The 19,178-nt window shown below is 41.7% G+C and overlaps 1 protein-coding gene across 2 annotated transcripts in view; it reads right to left on the bottom strand.

Annotated features, from left to right (window-relative positions):
* Nucleotides 1–11,763: 11,763 nt before the first annotated feature.
* LOC102446651 (vascular endothelial growth factor receptor kdr-like) overlaps nt 11,764–19,178 on the bottom strand; it is a 213,741-nt gene continuing 206,326 nt past the window's right edge. For both annotated transcript variants that reach the window (XM_075940855.1, XM_075940856.1), the window contains exon 30: nt 11,764–17,263. In XM_075940855.1, the coding sequence (XP_075796970.1) occupies nt 17,053–17,263 (211 nt within the window). In that variant the 3' untranslated portion in view covers nt 11,764–17,052. The remainder of the gene's footprint in view (nt 17,264–19,178) is intronic.

The raw sequence follows: 19,178 nt of genomic DNA, 5'->3' as shown, positions 1-19,178 counted from the left end.
CTGGATGTTCTCCAATTTCTCCACATCCTTCTTGAAATGAGGTGCCCAGAACTGGACACAATACTCCAGTTGAGGCCTAATCAGCGCAGAGTAGAGGGGAAGAATGACTTCTCATGTCTTGCTCACAACACTCCTGATAATGCATCCCAGAATCATATTTGCTTTTTTTGCAACAGCATCACACTGTTGACTCATATTTAGCTTATGGTCCACTATGACCCCTAGATCCCTTTCTGCAGTACTCCTTCCTAGACAGTTACTTCTCATTCTGTATGTGTGAAATTGATTGTTCCTTCCTAAGTAGAGTTCTTTGCATTTGTTCTTATTAAACTTCACCCTATTTACCTCAGACCATTTCTCTAGTTTGTCCAGATCATTTTGAATTATGACCCTAGCCTCCAAAACAGTTGCAACTCTTCCCAGCTTTGCATAATCTGCAAACTTAAGAAGCATACTCTCTATGCCAATATCTAAATTATTGATGAAGATATTGAATAGAACCTGTCCCAAAACAGACCCTTGTGGAACTCCACTTGTTATGCCCTTCCAGCAGGATTGTGAACTGTTAATAACTACTCCCTGAGAACAGTTATCCAGTCAGTTATGCACCTACCTTATATAGCCCCATCTAAGTTGTATTTACCTTGTTTATTGATAAGACCATGCGAGACCGTATCAAATGCATTACTAAAGTCTAGGTATACCACATCCACCACTTCTCTCTTATCCACAAGACTCGTTATCCTATCAAAGAAAGCTATCAGATTGGTTTGACATGATCTGTTCTTTACAAATCCATGCTGGCTGTTACCTATTACCGTATTATCTTCCAGGTGTTTGCAGATGAATTCCTTAATTGCTTGCTCCATTATCTTTCCTGGCAGAGAAGTTAAACTGACTGGTCTGTAGTTTCCTGGCTTGTTCTTATTTCCCTTTTTATAGATGGTCTCTATATTTGCCCTTTTCCAGTCTTCTTGTTAATGATAGACTCAAAGAACTTGATCTACTTAGCTTGACAATGAGAAGCTTAAGGGATGATTTGATTACAATCTATAAGTATCTACATGGGCAACAAATATTTAATAATGAGCTCTTCAGTGTAACCGAGAGAGGTATAACACAATCCAGTGGCTGAAGATGAAGCTAGACAAATTCAGACTGGAAGTAAGGTATACGTTTTTGACATTAACCATTGGAAGTATTTACCAATGTCAGTGGTTCTCCATCACCAACAATTTTTAAATCAAGCGTAGATGTTTTTCTACAAGATTTTGGAGAAGTTCTATGGTCTGTGTTACACAGAAGATTTGGCTTCATGATCACAAAGGTCCCTTCTGGCTTTGTAAACTATGAATGTCACTCATGACTTTTGAAGAAGAATGGTTTTTGGAGGACAAGTTCTATGTCCTTCTTCCATCTAGGACCCAGGCAGTGCTAAGTTCATTGCAGTCATACTATTGTTCAGAAAAAGGTGCAGATCTTGGTGCAAATGTCATCCAGCATATAGTTTCCTGTTGTAGCTATGATGGGAGTATAGCTGGGAGGGTTGTTTGGGATTCAATAGAAAACTCATTTTGCTTGGCATTTTATGAGCTAATAACCTCAGCACATCTGTAGGAGCTATTTACTGCCAGAGGGAGATAAAATTATAATTTGTAGAGTTAATATATTTTTTTAAATGCTCTTTGTCCCCTCTGCTTTGCTCTCTTTTTTAATAGCATGCTAGGAATGATTTGGGTTCCCTTACTTTTTCCATGGTAGATTATGAACCTGCAGCAAATAAAATTGCAGGAAAATCTAATTTTATTGAAAAAGCTCAATTCAGTTTTTTAAATTCTTGGTGTAACTCAGTTGACAATGATGTGAGCTGCTTGTAAGGCTTGCTGCAGAATACATTTAATTTCTCATTCAAAGGACGTGCTGGATTTTAATCATGTCCAAGGGCAGGAGTCAATACTAAAATAACAGGCGGCTGCTGCTGCTCCTGTCACCTGCCCAAAGGTTTCCAGGCAGCCTGACATAAATACTAGAAACTTGACTGCAAACAAAGGCAGCATGCTTTAGACCCTTCCACGAAGGGAACTGGTGAAAAACAGAGAGGCCCGCTACACCCATCACTGCTAAATGTATAACAGCCTCCTCCAAGTTTATGAATAATGGGGGTGTTTCTCCATATGCTTGTGGACCCATTATGGAAGGAGGGCAGAAATGGATCTTGGGGAATTTCCTCACAATATGGAGTTTCTAAGTGGCATAGAACTGCAGTATCAGTTCTTTCCCACACCTGCCATCATGGAGGGTATGCTCTGGAGGGAGACAATGTGCATTAGGGATGTAAGAGAGTAGTTGAGTACTAGACAGCTTTATTTGCATTTCCCCTTCCCCCAAAGACCCGGGATGAACCAGCTGCTCCGGGGGTGGCTCAGCCCCCGCTCTGCTCTCTGTCTGTTCCACATGCTGGGCTGGCCCTGCTCCCCGGGGAGCCCCGCTCATGCCCAGCAGGCAGGGAAGGGGCCGGGGCTGCCTGGCGCTGGGCCAGCAGCTGAGGACCAATGCCCAAGTGGGCAGAGTGCAGCAGCCAGGCAAGCTCAATGCTCCCAGGCTGGACTATCTGGATAAATAACCAACTTTTGCTCCGTGTTTTCATTTTCACCATCCCTGCCTAAGCACTGTTGTGAGATTAAATAAATGTTTGAAAAGTGCTTTGAGTTCCTTGGCTATGACATGCTATAAAATGTGAAGTGTTTTATTTCCTTTACATGGCACATCTGGGGTTGTTTTTTATCCATTGTCACAATTAAGAGATGCATCCAGCCACTTGTCAGTTTCCTCTTTTTGCCCTTCTCAGCTCTTCAGATTAGTCTCAATAGCTGGCCAGGCTGATTGCTTAATGCCATTTTAGCTGAGCTGGAACTCTGAATAAAACATTTCTTTGTTATTCCAGCTGATTGACGGCAGAACTTGGCTGAGGCTGGTAACTGAGAATGTTGATTTTTCCAATATATGCTGTGTGCTGACATCATCAATGATTTCTGCAGAGTTGCACTAGAAAGTTCAGAGAGAATATTCTTCTTCTGTAACATTGGTTAACTGGGGCATGCTGATTCCTTCATTGGAATAGAGTGAATCACTACTGGTTTTGTGTCTGCCCTTGGATTGAGATAATCAGATCAAGGGCCCTTTGATTAGTATCTGTGCAGGTGGGAGTTAAAAGATCAAATGACATTAAATTAAGTCATATAAGCGATCTCAATAACCTGTTTCAGTAAAATCAGTTTTCATGCCCACTCTTGTATGTGAGCTGAGCTGGCATTGGCTGCTGTGCTTGTCTACATAGCTGCTACATTATTCTTTATTATTTGTGTTGAACCATGGGTGAACATGATGCTTGACAGGGCTAGTGTCGTTCATTGCTTTGTAAAGTGCTGTGTGGCACCTGGAGTAGAACTGGAATTCTCTTCTGGGTCTTTTCTTTATATTCAGATCAATCATCTTTCCGCGCTTAGATCACAGACACTCAGAACAATTGATTTGGGGCCTGGTATCAGTGAGTTCCTGCATTGGTGGTATAGCTTTTTCATTTCCTCTTCCTTGGTGGTTGTGCTTGGTGAACCAACATCAGTTTGCTGCATCTCCTCAGGAGAGTGATTGAAATGAGTCTTAGTGTTTATGAGATCGTAGCCCAGTGGGGATATTGCAGCATCCTAATGCAGAACCCTTTTCTTCACTCTTTTTCCCCAAACCTTCTGGAACCTGAAGCAGTGAAGCTAGCTAGCAGCTGCTAGTGCCCCACTGAATGGCTGTCAGGATCATTGCACTGTGCAATCTTTTTGAGGTGGTGGGCAGACTTTCCAGGGATCAGGGCCCATTCTTGTCCTGCAGCCTCAAATGGCCCTTTCCTCGTTAGCGTGCCTTGAAGGGTTTGGTCCAGCTTGTTCTTCCTGCTCTGTGGCAATTTGGGTTGTTGCTGACTCTTCCTTGGTGGCTTGGCAATCATAAGTCTGGCCTGAAGGTTCCTTTCCTATAGCTGATGAGCCTCAGATTACTGAGATCTCCTTATAGCCCCAAGGCCTGATGCTGTGGCACATGATAATGAGGCTTTTTGGGGTACATGTACATGAGGATAAAAGACTCATGGCATGGCCGGCAGTGGCTGACCCAGGTCAGCTGACTTAGGGCTCATGAAGCTCCAGCTCTGGGTTGAATAATTGCTGTGTAGATGGTCAGACTTGGGCTGCAGCCTGAGCTCTGGGACCTTCCCTCCCACCAGGGTCCTAGAGATCAAGCTCCATCAGAGACCAAATGTCAATACACAAGTTTTTCAGGCAGGAACCCAAGCCCCATGAGTCCCAAGCAGCTGAATGGGCTAGCCATGGTTTTTTTTTTTTATCCCTGAGTACCCATTGTCAATGTAACTTGTGCAACTTTGTAGCTGAACGTGACATATTACCATGCTGTCTTCCATGTAGTAAGGTTACTCCAGCTACTTTTCTCATCCTGGTAGAGTACTGAAGTCAGCAGGAGAGCACTCGGACGTTGATTTATCATGTCTAAGCAGATGAGATAAAACGACCACCAGAGGATTGATCGCTGTAGTGTTGATCCACCATGTAGTGAAGACAAGCCCTCAGACATGTCTGTGTTGCAGAGGTATGCTCACAGCACTGACCTAATGTCCAGTGTCCTCTCCAAGCTTACACTGGACCAATGTGAAATCTGGAAAGACTTCTCTACAGAGAAAGTCTCTTATTTTGCTTTTCCAAAATTCTGGACGGGATGTTACAGTTGGCAGGTTTATTTTCATGCCTTAAGTAGCTTGAGTAGGGAAAGCATGTATTGCAATGACCTCCAAGTTCCTTTTATCTCCCATATAATGTGGGTTTTTTTGATTATTTTTTAAATATGCTGAGGCCAAGCCTGGGCCAGTATTATTACTCCATGCCTTCTTGTAATTTGATGGCCAAGGGATGTATCTGCATGGTGCACAGCAATACAGCAAATCTGAGTTTAACCCGTCACTTCTTGTTGACCTAAGAGCAAACAACATGTAGTTAGTTGTGTGTAAGCATATAATGGCTGCATCTAGACTTCTTCCCTCTTTCAACAAAGGGTTGTAAATTAGACACGTCAAAATGACAAATGAAGTGGGGATTTAAATATCCTACACTTCATTTGCATAATCGCGTAATGGCGTTCTTTTGAAAAAGTGCCATTTCGAAAGTAAAACCGCGGTCTAGACACGGTTCTTTCAAAAACAGCATGCTTTTTTGAAAGATCCTGTAATTCTCAAAAGATGAGGTTTATAGGATCTTTCAAAAAAGTCTGCCATTTTTGAAAGAACTACGTCTAGACCACGGTTTTACTTTCGAAATGGTGCTTTTTTCGAAATGGCGCATTTGCACATATTATGCAAATGAAGCATGGGATATTTAAATCCCCACTTCATTTGCAATTTCGAAGTGTCTAATTTACATCCCTCTGTTGAAAGAGGGATGTAGTCTAGACACAGCAAATGTGATGGAAGATCTGTGCTCCTAAGATTTTTATCCTGTGATGCACAGGGGTTATACATTTGAGTTGTTGTCATGGCTGGTTTTATTTCTTTTGGTAATAGTTACTTATGCATTTAATTGTCTTTTACCCACAAGATTTTCGGTAAAGGTTAAGGAGTGTTGACTGGGATGCCAGATTTATACTAAGGCCTATAGGTGTGCCAAATTCCAAGACGCTTTCAGAATGTTATTCAACTATTCTAGGAGGTAGAAAATGTCAGTTTGCTAAAACTTTTAGCTAGTACCTGTTGTTTGATTTCCTAAGTGATTATTGCAAGGAATGTACTCATCACAAATAAACAGAAATATATCAATTATGTACTAGCAGGATAAGCTTATGATTAACCTTCTACTCTATTCCACGCAGTGAAGGTGAAGTTACACTAATTTGTTTCTTTTTCTCTTGTCATTGAGAACTGAGAGCTGCTCGTTTCCTGCAGCCTGGCAGTAGTACGGTTCCAGCCTGCACGCTTGCATAATCCTTCTCTGCCATCCTTTAAGTACATTTCTATACCACGTGTACTAAAGCAAAAAGCCTGAGGAGGAAGTATCTTAGGATGCTTGCTTTTTGCCCTCACTTGAAGTCAAAGGGCTTGTTATAGCAAACTGGGGAAGGAATGATACAGTTGGGAAATAAATGGCCAGCTAAGCAAGTGTGTCCTTGAGACACTTGTTCTGCTTGTTTATTTCAGGGGACACAACTTCCTTTGATCAGTGTTATTGCTGTCCCATGAGCGTTAGCTGGAGATATACTTGGAGGCTGAATTCACCTGCGGTCCAATTTTGAAACATGCCTTTGAGAACTGCAAATGGGCTAGTTTCAGTCTAATGGTAGGCAGCAGTGCCATGAGGCAGAATGGGTTGTAATCTCTCTGAAGACAGCAGGATTTAACAGGATACTTGACGCAAGCAAACTAACAAAATGTAAAAGCTCCACCATCTCTCTTCTCCATGGCCCCCTTCCTATGCTGCACTTACAGTTCTAAGCTACATGTTGCATTTCAGCCCTGTCGCTCCGTTCAGCCAGCATTGGGTAAAACACAATGTGCAAACTTGAGGCACAGAAGAGAGTTTCCCTAGATCAAAGCTGTGCCATGCCCTCACTCTCATTTAGTGGGCTTCAGGGGAATTTCAAGGGGTACAGGTGCTAATAGACAAGGCTAAACGGGGTTTTCCTCCTCATCATGTCAGGTTGCCTTTCCCTCCGGTTACCATGTAGCAGTGGTTTTTTTAAAAAGTTGTGAGAGCTACTCCTTTGGTATGTCTCATCAATCATTGTCACCTTCAGTCTTGTTCAGCATAGTACACTCCAAATTGCACTGGCTCTACCTGCCCTCATCACGGGGAATCTCTGTATTAATTTCACATGTGTCTCTAAGGAGACTTACTATCACCAATTATTTTATCTTCTCCTGTTGCTTCACAGTAAATATTAAATAAGAGCCATGTATGGCGATTGTTTGGCTTCAGCCTGTTTTATTTCAAGTTACAAAATCAGAAACCTGCATCTTAATCTGCTAACTCCCCAAAGAACTCTACCAGGTTCCTTCTCCCTTTTGCACTGTCAGACCCTCGCCTTCTTCCTTCACTCTGGCTCTCCTAGGCATTCCCAGCCTTTCTCAACGGTTACCTAGCAATCTGTAATGCTCCCATAACCCAGCAGTTTGCCTCCCGTCTCCTCCCATGTTGACCATCCCTTTGATGTTTACCCAGACCTTTCCCATTCTTTCTCTGCTGATCTCATTTTGTTGCTTGGCTTCCTATTCTCCATCTCTTCCATCTGCTGCTGGCCCTTTTCTGTGCTACAGAAGATCTGTTGCCTCTTCACCACTATTCTATGCTATTTTAGATCTTTGTTGCTCCCACGGTCTTCATATTTTCCACAGACGCTCAAGACTCTTCCTCGATCTCTGTGGTGATCCTTCTGTCATGCATCTACAACCTCATTTTGCTAATATAAGTCTACTGTTGTCACATTCTTTGTATTCACATTTGGTAGGTGAAGTCCATTTGAAGGTTTGTGACAATTCTGCAGGAAGGGGTGGGGAAAGAAAGCCTTGGTAGCAATCAGAAATGCCTCAGTTCCCCAGTGTTGCATGCCCCACTCTACAGTCACAAACAATCAGTTGTGTAAGGTACAGTTACCTAATCCATAATAGGTGATCCTCCTATCCTCCTCCTGAGGAAGTCACTAATTAATCTATGGCCTCATTACAACATTATCACTCAACTCAACTACATTCTGTTAGCCCTGGACGCGCTGTGGCAATAGGTGGCAATATAATGGGCTGCTCCTTCAATGTAATAGCAAATGTCAGCAGGCACTGTAGGTTCCAACCCTGAGGTAGGGTTAACCCATTATGACAATTGTACGCCACTCATCACAATCAGAAACAGAGAAAAACTATCCAAATATTTGGGCAAGTGGTGCTTTGGGTTTAGCCCACTTTCCCCTCTTCCTGGTGAGAAGCTGCAAGGTCACATTACACTTTATTTCAACCTCACACCATGCTGGCAGTTTACTACTTGTCCCCATTGCTCTAGGAGAAAGGGGCGGGCAAGGTAAAGGCAGATGTTCCATTAGGAACAGGCAGAAAGACTGTTACCTAAGTACAGCACATCAGTGCCTCCTATTCCACACCTGCTCTCCTTGCCTTACCCCTGCTTGTCTTTGCTGGCTGTGATTGCTGCTAAGACGACTTGTGACATTCTTGCTTGGGGCATAAACAGTAGAGGACAGGCTTTGAAAAATATACATGAATAAAAGGTCAAAATTCTCCCAGGAAAAAATAAACTTCTCATTTTTTTAAATGCATAGTTATGAAAAGCAAATTAACCTTTGGATGCTTGAGGAATTCATTCTGACAATAGCAGAGCTTAAAAATAAACAGGCTCCACTTGAAGTGGTGTGTCCAAAGATGTCCCGATTTATTCTTCTGCTAATCCTGTCCTTGCCTCAGAGGATCAGAATATTTAGGTCTGGCTTATAAAGGTCATGCTGACGTCGCTCATCCAATGCAGCCTAGAGGGGCAGAGGGCATGGCAATGGGTTATGGGACTTGCTGGGGTAAAATTATCCATTTATTTCCATGGGGAAATGGGAGCTGGTTTATGCTGTTGATTTGGTTCCTCTTAAATCCACTGCTTGGGTTGAAAGGCTTCTCCTAAAATATCACATTAGAGGGCAAAAAACAAAAAAAGAGAAGAAAATATGTGGCAACCTAAAAAGGCAGGCGTTGTATCCATTCCTGGCCTAGCTCAGGGACTATGCATTAATAACACCTGGTTTGTCCCCACTCTCCATCATTACTGTTGAAGTAAGGATCCCAGCATCTCCTCCAAGGATTGCTTCCATATTTGACTTTAGACTTGGCACACAATTATGGAGACTGACAACAAAGGCTTGGTCTTTGAGGATATTGCTACAGGAATGTGATTCTCATGGGTGTTTTGGGGAAAAGACAGTATGACGAGGTGATACAGTTTATAAATGCCTAGGTCCATGTCATTTAGGTGATGTAAATGGTGCAAGAGAATGCAAAGTGATATAATTTACAGGCCAAGGAAGGAAGAATGGGTAGTAGCAAGGAAAAAACCACAGCCAACAGAATATACAAGACATCACAGTCTCCAAGTCTGCTTAGGGATTAATTTGATTCCTTAAGAGCATAACCATACTGGAAGCAGGATCAGCCCTCTGTGGCTGCATCTATATTGGCATGATTTTCCGGAAATGCTTTTAACAGAAATGTTTTCCGTTAAAAGCATTTTCGGAACAGAGCGTCTAGATTGGCACGGACGCTCTTCCACAAAAGAACTTTTTGTGGAAAAGTGTCCGTGCCAATCTAGATGCGCTTTTCTGCAAAAAAGACCTGATCTCCATTTTCGCAATCAGGGCTTTTTTGAGGAAAACAAATCTGAGCTGTCTACACTGGCCCTTTTGCACAAAAGCTTTGCGCAAAAGGGACTTTTGCCTGAACGAGAGCAGAATAGTATTTCCGCAAGAAGCACTGATTTCTTACAGTAGGAAGTCAGTGCTTTTGCGGAAATTCAAGCGGCCAGTGTAGACAGCTGGCAAGTTTTTCCAGAAAAGTGCCTGCTTTTTCAGAAAGCTGGCCAGTCTACTCACAGCCTGTGTGTCTGCCCCACTTTCCTATTGCAAAGGATGGATTTCTATACTCTAAATCCCATTTCCTGCTGTAGGTGCAGCACTTCCTGTTTCCATGGCTCTAATCTGACTCTGCCAGTGGATTTTATTCTTGTCCTAGCAGAGCTTCAGCATCTCTTCCTATCCTCTCCACTTTCTTTTGGTTTTGTTTCACTCTGTTTTGAAACAACTTTGCATTTTTCTGTAGACTTTCAATTAATATTAATCTGGTGAAATCAATATAGTGCAAAAAAAAAGGGGGGGGGGACAGGAATAAATAGAGCCAAGTTCCAGCCCAAATTCCAATAAACTCTTTGAAGAATTGACTGCCCTAGCTCAACTTCCTCTAGGCTAAATAAAGCCAGATACTTCAAAATGCGAGGAATATTTTCTTTCAGTCACCCTTTGAATGACATTTATTAAGGCAAGATCGTAGTTAATATCTTTTAAACTTTTATATTTATTGTTTATTATTATTTAAATTGACCCTACTTGGGCATTGAACCTGGGGTCTCTCTTTGTAAAACCAAGAGATGCTAACCCTTGCACTAAAGAAGTAAGCCTGTTAGGTGGAAGGAGTAGCAGGCTGATTTTCTTTTATATATGACAGTCTCTCCTAGTATGGCATTCGTACTTTTTTTTAACAGTGTGGTAACTTTTTTTTTAAGCATGTCATAGATTACAGTGGGAAAGTGTTCCTGCTCATTATATGAATGAGAGGAGACTGCTGCATTTCACACGACATGTATAATTTAGACACATTTAGTTTCAGGAATATTTGGAACAAGGGATGGGGAGAAACTTTAAAACGTTCCAAGTGACCGAGTGTGCTGGAGTTTTCCAAACACAACTGTCTAGTGCAAGACCATGCCAGCTTTTAAAGTGCGCAAATAGAAAAATATCTTTGCAATGCAACAGATTTGTAATTAAATTCTTTGTGTGGAAAAAGGAACAAAATGAATCTCAGTTAATCTGTCTGAAACTGGCCGATGTTCCTTAGCTAAAAGCTAAGTTCCTCTCAAACATAGTTTAGCCAGCAATTGTTAATCATGCCACTGAAAATGGACAGGAAACATTGGAAGCTGTGATTAGAGGAATCTTACCAAATGTTAAGGAAAAGGACCTCATGTAATTTGAAGCTTTTCCTTGAATTTATATAATGGGGTTCCAGATTTAGGAAAGAGCTCAGCATTTCAGTGGTCCAACTTTAATTGAGCTGGGAAGCCAACTTCACTGTTTGGTTGAAAAAAATATTTGAATTGAAGCTCCTTTTCAAAGCAGCTGTTTAAATGAAGGAGAAAACATCTTTCTTAAAGGCTAAGCAAACTCTAAAGAAACCCCAAATGCCACTGTATTCTGCAGTTGACTTGAGCTGTTTGTCACACAGGCCCATGTCACACATTTGTGCCTTGAAGAGCAGACCGCTTTGCAGCCATTTTCAGCAATACTTGTAAGCCTGTGCTTAGCTTTCAGTCCCATTGAAAGCCAGTGAGGTTTAAGCATGTGCTTAAATGCTTTAATGAATTATGGGTCTTAATTGAGGACCCAGTGTCAACTTCACAAAGTCTTAACTTGAAACATTTGACTAGTCCCATTGATTTGTTTGTAGGACCAGACCCTTCATCTCTAATGGGCTATAGTATCAACTGCCAGAGTCTATACCATGTGGTGCTCATGTCAGACCTGTGGATTTCCACCAGTGTAACTGAGATCAGAATCTGGCCAAGCATTTTCCCAGCATCATGAACTTTTAAAAAATCTTGTCACAGTACAGTCTTTATGCCTGTACCAAACTGAAAATGGCTGCAAAGCAGTCTGCTCTTCAAGGCGCAAATGTGTGACATGGGCCTGTGTGACAAACAGCTTATGTAAATCTGGTCATTTGATATTTTTTGAGCTGTTAGAATGTGGCAGGTTTATGTCCAAACCTTTGAAAACCATGAAGCAATTAATGCAAATTTTATTCGCTGTAAATCCTCTAAAAACACTGTTGCTTGATTTATTTATATTATATCTCAAGGACAACTTCGCATGGGACAACAGATGACACATAGGAGTCCTGGGCTGTATAAATATAGAATCATTTTATTTTATTTTATTTTGATTAATAGATACAATACAATTTTTGACTACATAAGAAAGAGGAGTTTTCAGTGCATACATTCTTCAGCCAGACAGGGACAGAGAAACCCATACATTCCATAGTGATTTGAGTAATACCAGGGCACTTGCTTAGTTTATTTTCCTTAACTCCACCAGTTATTGGGCTTCCCTAGCTTTCATTAACAGCTTTGACAGCTCAAGGTATAAGGAAAAATGAATGGAATAATAAGGCTGGGCTGACTCTCATGAAACAGGATTATCAGGCAGGCAAAGACACTCTGCTGCCTGCATTCCATGCTAGTCTTCCTGAGTAACCGTATCTTTTAAGGCCTCATATTTGGTTGGCATCCCAGTGAGCTCTTACATTCCAGCCAGGAATTGGGGCTTTTTTTCCTTTTACACAATAGGGAAACAACACTTGGAACAAAAAAAGCAGAGCTGAAGTTAGACAAGGGAAATTCATACTTCCCTTCCTATTCTCTCCTGCCAATTATTTTTAAGAAGAAGGCCCTATGTTTGAGCTCAGAATTGCATAATCTTCTACAGATCCTGTGCTTGGGGATGTCTTGTAGCATCCTGTCTTGTTATGGACATGTGGCTGATGATGTCTCCTAAAAGGCATTTTATTCCTGGTATTACTCAACTGGAGGTTGGGAGCTAAAAATCATTAATCAAGACCACACCCAGGTAATTGTATTAAAAGCAGATAACACTTCCCAGGTAAGATGGGATGTGACAAGACAGTGCCACTGCTGAAGATGAAAGGTCATCGAAAAGTTTTATGTTTTAAGCTTTTGACTACCTCATTACATGGCAAAGTGCCAGCGAACATGCTCCACAATACAGAGGGGGCAGAGGAGAAGGGATAAACATGCCAGGGCCTTTGAAGGACTCCAGACAGCTCCCCAGGAGAGTGGCGGAGAGAGCAGTGCTCACAGGAGAGGGAAATCCAAACTGTGACCTTTGGAGACATTTAGCTTTGGGTCTCAATATGGATCCACATTTAGCAGGGGTCTAGATGTAATGTTCTCATTTGAGCCTATTGCAGTGGAAGGAGATTTCCATTTTGATTGGAGGTGTCCTAGCACTCAAGGGTGTGGGGCCAGAGTCAGAGTTTGAGCTTTCCATCTGGTTAAGATGAAGTGAAAGAGGCAAAGGGTGATCAAACTGAAGGAGGCAAGGGAGACAGACAGACTTCACCTAGGAATCCACCACTTCATCTTGCTTGAGAAGCTGGACGTTTAAGTACGTAGAAGAGAAGAAACATATTTTGTTCAGGGAGGGCCATTCCTGTTATAGATAAAAAAAGCCACAGTCCCCAACTCTACCCAGTGTAGGAGACTTACGATGGGAAAAGGTTTAAAGTTAAAGGTAGAAAAAAAGACCTGTTAAATGATCTAGTCAGACTGCAACAGGATACTCAGGAAATCTGTGGTACATTTGCTCTTAGTCAAAAGCCAGAGAAGAAGCTATTGGGAGAAGCCAGGAGGAAGGCTATACATGATCCAAAGTTTCCATGGAATTAAGGAAACTTCAGATCATGGAGAGTGAGGAAAAGGGGGAACCAGGGAACATAGATGTCATGAAACACCAGAATAATCAGATAGGTGTGGCCCCTAATGAGGTACCTTATTCTTGGCCTCTTATCTGGCCCCAGAGTTTATCAAAGGAGATTCTTGCCTCTGAGAGCCCCCTTTTGCCTGAGATTTTGGGTCACTAGGGAAAAACAGAAGGAGGAAACACCATAAAAAGCTCAACAGGTTTGCACTGCTTAATAACAGTTATGATTACATTGAATCAGATTAGAAAGGCAGGTGGTCTACTGCCCTCTGGAGTGAAATGGGAATCCCTGAGAAGTCTGAAAAATCAAACATTACATCACTTAGCAATTTGGCCTCTCCTTTCCCTCCAGCCAGTAGATCAGCCTTCAGTTAGACTAGAACTCATGAAAATCTCTCCCTTTTACCTTGAACTGCATGGCTGACACCTGCTGCAAAATTACAAGTCCAACAGATTCCTCTTAGTCCCTGTTTTCTAACTGAAGCTACGTAACAAAGGGAATAAATGAGAGCCAAATATGCTAACATCCAAAAGGAGAGTCATTGTGAACTGGAAATGGGAGGGTACTGTAAACCGAGCCTGGCCCGCAAGCATTAGTGAAATGTTTAATAAAGATACTTTAACTTTGTTACGTCAGGGTATCTCCGTCTCTCTCAACTAAAACGTTACAAACATATCATATAAAGGAATTGTTATATTTGCCTCTACTGGGTAAACTATATACATCAATGTAAGGAAAGACCAATAATTAAATTAAGGGAGGAGAGGAAAGGACAAACAAAATATTAGTAAATAAAATACAAGACACATACATGAATAATACTTATCAGGTAATATTTCAGCTGACTGCATTTACCATGAAAAAGAAAACAAATTTCCACTCAAACAAAAGTTGGAAACACATTTGTCCAAACCTTGGCCATTTGTAGTTTTCTTCAGGACACTTTGTAAATGCTTTGAGGCTGGTATAAAAGAACCAATCCCCCTCCCCCCCCCACAGCCAGGGATTAAAAGGTTGCTGTCCTCGTTCTGATAGATGGGACATCAGGCATGGCTAGCCCAAGATATTTCCTGATCCTTGAATCACAGAGAGGTCCTCAAGTTTTAGAGGTCCATCTATGGAACCAGCGATTTAATATGGGTATAATTTTGCAGATCTCATGGAGAGTGCACAGGCCTGCATTTCTGTGTTCTCATGTGACAAAAACAACTATGATGAATGTTGGCTAAAAGCCGTAATAAGATTCCCAAGATGTAGTTTCCCCTTAAATAAAAGCACTCCCTTGGTTCCACTTAGAGCACAACCCCTGCATTGCTTTGGTTTCATAAAAGCCTCTGCAAATTGTGTTCTGAAGAAAGAGAAGGGAAAAGATGCTGAGTTTTCTTGGAAGCAGCTAATTAGCACAGCAGTGTTCCCAATTTTATTTAAAAAATGGAGAGCACATTTATATATTTGCAACTGTTATTTTTTTTCACTAGGCCTCCTTATATTTAGGTTTTGCAAGCAAAAGTTTTTTTACACAGTGTAATTTTCACAAGCTTAAGAGCAAAATATAACTGCAAAAATTGTCTTGCATTGATACTGTTAATGCTAGACCCAGAAGAGTTATATATTGGAGACATTTCTTCCATTTGTCTTGTGAATAAATTATCAGCAAACCAAGTGCTTTATTATTGGATCAGCTTTGTAGATAGTCAATTTAATATTCATTGAACAACTGGTCTAAAGAGCAATTTGTCACTCTTTTGAGTAATTATTCCCCTTTAGGTTTCTCTCATTATTTGACCCCCTGCAGTTAATACATAGTCACTACAATACAAAGAGGTACACAAATGACAACTTCCCAGCAGGTCAACTAGGAACAAGGATCTTACTAGAGACATATCCTTGTGAATACTGCAGATCTCTTTTTTAAAAATGGGAGTTTATATGTTTTTTCTAGACTAATTCTGGAATTACAGAGAACCAGGATGGCAATCTGAGGATTCCCCCATTTCAAATGTTTTACCATTCACAGCTAAGAGGGTCCTGGACTTGGGATTGTTGTTTGTTTTCCCCTCTGATAATACCTGAGTCTTCTTTCATGTTTATTTCAATGTTATCAGGTCTACCTAGTAATTTGAAAATGATTCTAATCTTCTGAAAGCATTTGGTCTGTTTTCATTATGCTGAAGGATTTAGGGAGAGATGATCACATTGTCTGCCAGGTGCCTTTTCTTCTTTTGGTTATTGTGATAATATAAAAAGACCATGTCATCTGAAGGAAAGAGGTAATTGCTAGTGCCAGACCTAGGGGAGGGAATGAATGGGTTTCCTAAGCCTTGGGAAAAATCCCCAGGGAGCAAATTAATATAAAGCTCCTTTTCCCAGGTTATAATTTAAGAGGTTACAGGCTTGACTGTCAATGTGCATCTTCCTCAGCCCTGCTTTAGACTTGTGATCCTAGCTGCTTTACTCATTCCTAGATTTCTAATGTCAGCTAAAATTACTTCACAATGCATTCAATGACAAAGATTACTTGCTTATTTGTGAGGTTGCTGCAAGGAGGACATGGGTGTACATGCTGGCAATCAACAATCCCCCTGCTGCACATAGCACGTAGGGCTGAGGGGGAAGTCACTTTGAATTTCTCATCTATGTGCTAAGCCTGGATAAACACACTGCAAAAAGCTTCAATTTACATGCTTAGGACATTACATCCCAGAGAAGTAAGGTGGTGGTCAGGCTACATGGGCTCCAGCAATACAACCCTAAATATCAGATTGCTCCTAATGTGGGTGGTATTCCAAAGATCAAACTGTCAGTGGAATTTATGGAAAGTGCTTTCTATAAAGATATGTGTCTGGAAGTTAAGCAGAAACATTGTGTTAAATTGTTGGTGTTCCAGTGGCATATGCCCATGGGAAAATTTATGTAGCTAAATGTATGATGTCCCTATCCAAAGTCTCATGGTACTATACAATCATTATAAAAGAATGCACTAACATAAACTCTTGCTCCCACACAGGAAAAACCTGGGGAAATAGGTGAGCTGTGCAATGTGCTCAGAATGCAGCCAAGTCCAGGCTCTTTACAGGTACTCTGAGTACCCATGCTCTGTGTATGGTGCACGGTTTTAAGGACAGATCCCAGAAGATGTACAAACACCATAAGCAAAATTATTTGGATATTCCAAAGACATTTTGGGAGAGACAATGGGAGCCCCGTGTTTTTAAAATAATGCTTGGTTTTGAAATCCACATATGAGTGTTTGGGGGCGCAGTTCTTAACTGATCCCCTGACAGCATCTGCATGTATAATCCTTGTAGAGTCTACATTGGGCAAGCAGAATCAATACTGTTTTCAGACCTGATTTGATTTGACTTTCCGTGACTCTTGTATGGAATGAGCCAAAAGGGACTAAAATACTTTGAACATCTGCAATTGCCACTGAGCACTCCCGGAGGGCAGGGAGGGTAAGGAGTGAGGGCACTTTGGGGGTGCAGCTCCCATTTTTGATTCTGGTACATTAACTAGAAGTGGAATATTCCCTTAAGGTCATTGCTCTTTAAGGGTTTCCATTCATATCATGGACACTGTCAGTTTCCCCTTCTCTTTTTACCCTAGTCCTTTTAAACAGCCTTTACAAATATGGAGGCATGTGAGAATCCAGGCTGGTTGAAAGAGGTGCAAAGATCAAACTTGACTCATTACACTGGAGGGGCAGAGTAGTGGATAACAGAGTTGTAGTCGGGAGGCGGGCTGTGGCATTCCAGGTTTGGATCCATGGGCAGGAGGACTGAGTCTTCCAGTGTGAAGTCCAGGGTGTCCTCATCAATCTGTACTGCTGGCTGGTATTTCGCAGTCTCACGTTCATGTTCTGATAACATGGATTCTTTGCTTTTGGTGATGGCTCTGTGCCTGTTTAAAACAAACACAAAATCTACTATTCAGACCCTTTTCTTATAAAGCTTTGCTCTTACCTGTCATTGGCCTAGTGCCTGCCATTCCAGGATCTCAAAATACATTATACATATTAAAGAACCTCACCTCACAGAACCCCTGTCAGACAGGCAACTATTTGCCCCCATTTTACAGATGGAGGAACTAAGTTTGTGACTGGCTCAAGATTACTCAGACATTTAGTAGCAGGGCTGAGAATAATACCTAGGAGTCCTCATATCCTGTCTCTTTTGCTCATCACAAACCACACTGCAATGTACTATTTATATCTCTTGGTTATAAATGCTCCTGTCATTGTTCTGACATCAGGTCAATGAATATGACATTCTGAAAGCAGAACCATGAGCTACAGTTTTTCTTTAAGTACAGTAAAAACTGAGATTAATGAATAATCTATGACATGCTTCGATTTATAACAATGTGGAGAGCAGGAGTGCACTTTATATGGGCGGTAGGGCAAATCTCTCTCAAACATACTTTATAATCATTTAAAATCATAGAACAGTCTTTCAGCTAAGTTACATGATGCCCAAACTGGTATCCTGCAATTGGTGCTATTGGAGAGACTCCAGTTCGATTCCCAGCTGCTTTCCTTTACTTTAGGTGATGGTGTGGGAAAAGAAGCAGTTTATGTTGCTAAATAGCAATCCCTTCTGGCAGAACCAGGAGAACTCCCAAGGGAGTGTGTATCGGTTTTCATTAGATGCCATCATATGATGTGTTTGAACAGAGGCTAACTTGAACCCCCAAAAAGTAATTGTATGCAACCTCAGAAATATTAATTTGCTGATCTCTAGCACCTTCCACCTGAGGAATTCAAAACATCTTTGAGGAAAGGGTTTGCATAATTCAGAGACGGTGATGACAAGGATCCATATCTGGAAGTGGTTCTCTGAACTTTGTCCACTGTGGTTAGGTTTCTATATCTGATCTGAATCTCTTTGCAATAATCCACAATCACAAACTGACTCTGATCATGGCATTGCTCATGTCCCACTTCAAAATGACTTCTGAACATACTAGGGAGGGTTTAAAATCAACCAATCGTGCGGTGCTCAGACAGTAGGAGAATATAGATCACGTGTACAACTACTTTTTAATGGCCTTGAAACAATCTTCAGAGAAGTGCTTTAACTATTTATTATTGTATATACAGCAAATGCTCGCCATTCACAGTGGATGAGTTCCTAGCACCACTGCAAATGGTGAAATCTGCAAATAAGGGGTCGGGAGACGGTGGCTCCCAGCCACTGCAGTGAACTCCTTGAAGTTCCCAAACTCACTAAGGCTTCTGGGAGCCACGGGGAACTCATAGGCTACGTCTAGACTGGCATGATTTTCCGCAAATGCTTTTAACGGAAAAGTTTTTCCATTAAAAGCATTTGCAGAAAAGAGCGTCTAGATTGGCATGGAAGCTTTTGCGCAAAAGCACTTTTTGTGGAAAAGTGTCCGTGCCAATCTAGATGCAGTTTTGCGCAAGAAAGCCCCGATCGCCATTTTCGCCATCGGGGCTTTTTTGCGCAAAACAGTTTTTAGCTGTCTACACTGGCCCTCTTGCGCAAAAGCATTTGCACAAGAGGGCTTTTTCCCGAGCGGGAGCAGCATAGTATTTGCACAAGAACACTGACAATCTTACATTAGATCGTCAGTGTTCTTGCGGAAATTCAAGCGGCCAGTGTAGAGAGCTGGCAAGTTTTCCCGCAAAAGCAGTTGCTGCTGGGAGCCATGGGGAACTCACCACGGGGGGGGTCTGGGAGCCATGCAGGGCAAGGGCCCTGACTGCTACTGTCATCTAACAGCAGTCCTTCCCCCGAGTCTGTGCCCCCTCAGGATAGGGGATGGGGTACAAAGGTGGAGACCTGTTAATAGCAAT

Source organism: Pelodiscus sinensis, chromosome 13 (assembly GCF_049634645.1).
Source record: "Pelodiscus sinensis isolate JC-2024 chromosome 13, ASM4963464v1, whole genome shotgun sequence".
Lineage (NCBI taxonomy): Eukaryota > Metazoa > Chordata > Testudines > Trionychidae > Pelodiscus > Pelodiscus sinensis.
Note: the sequence above shows the minus strand (reverse complement) of the source record. Positions and strands in the feature narration are given on the sequence as shown.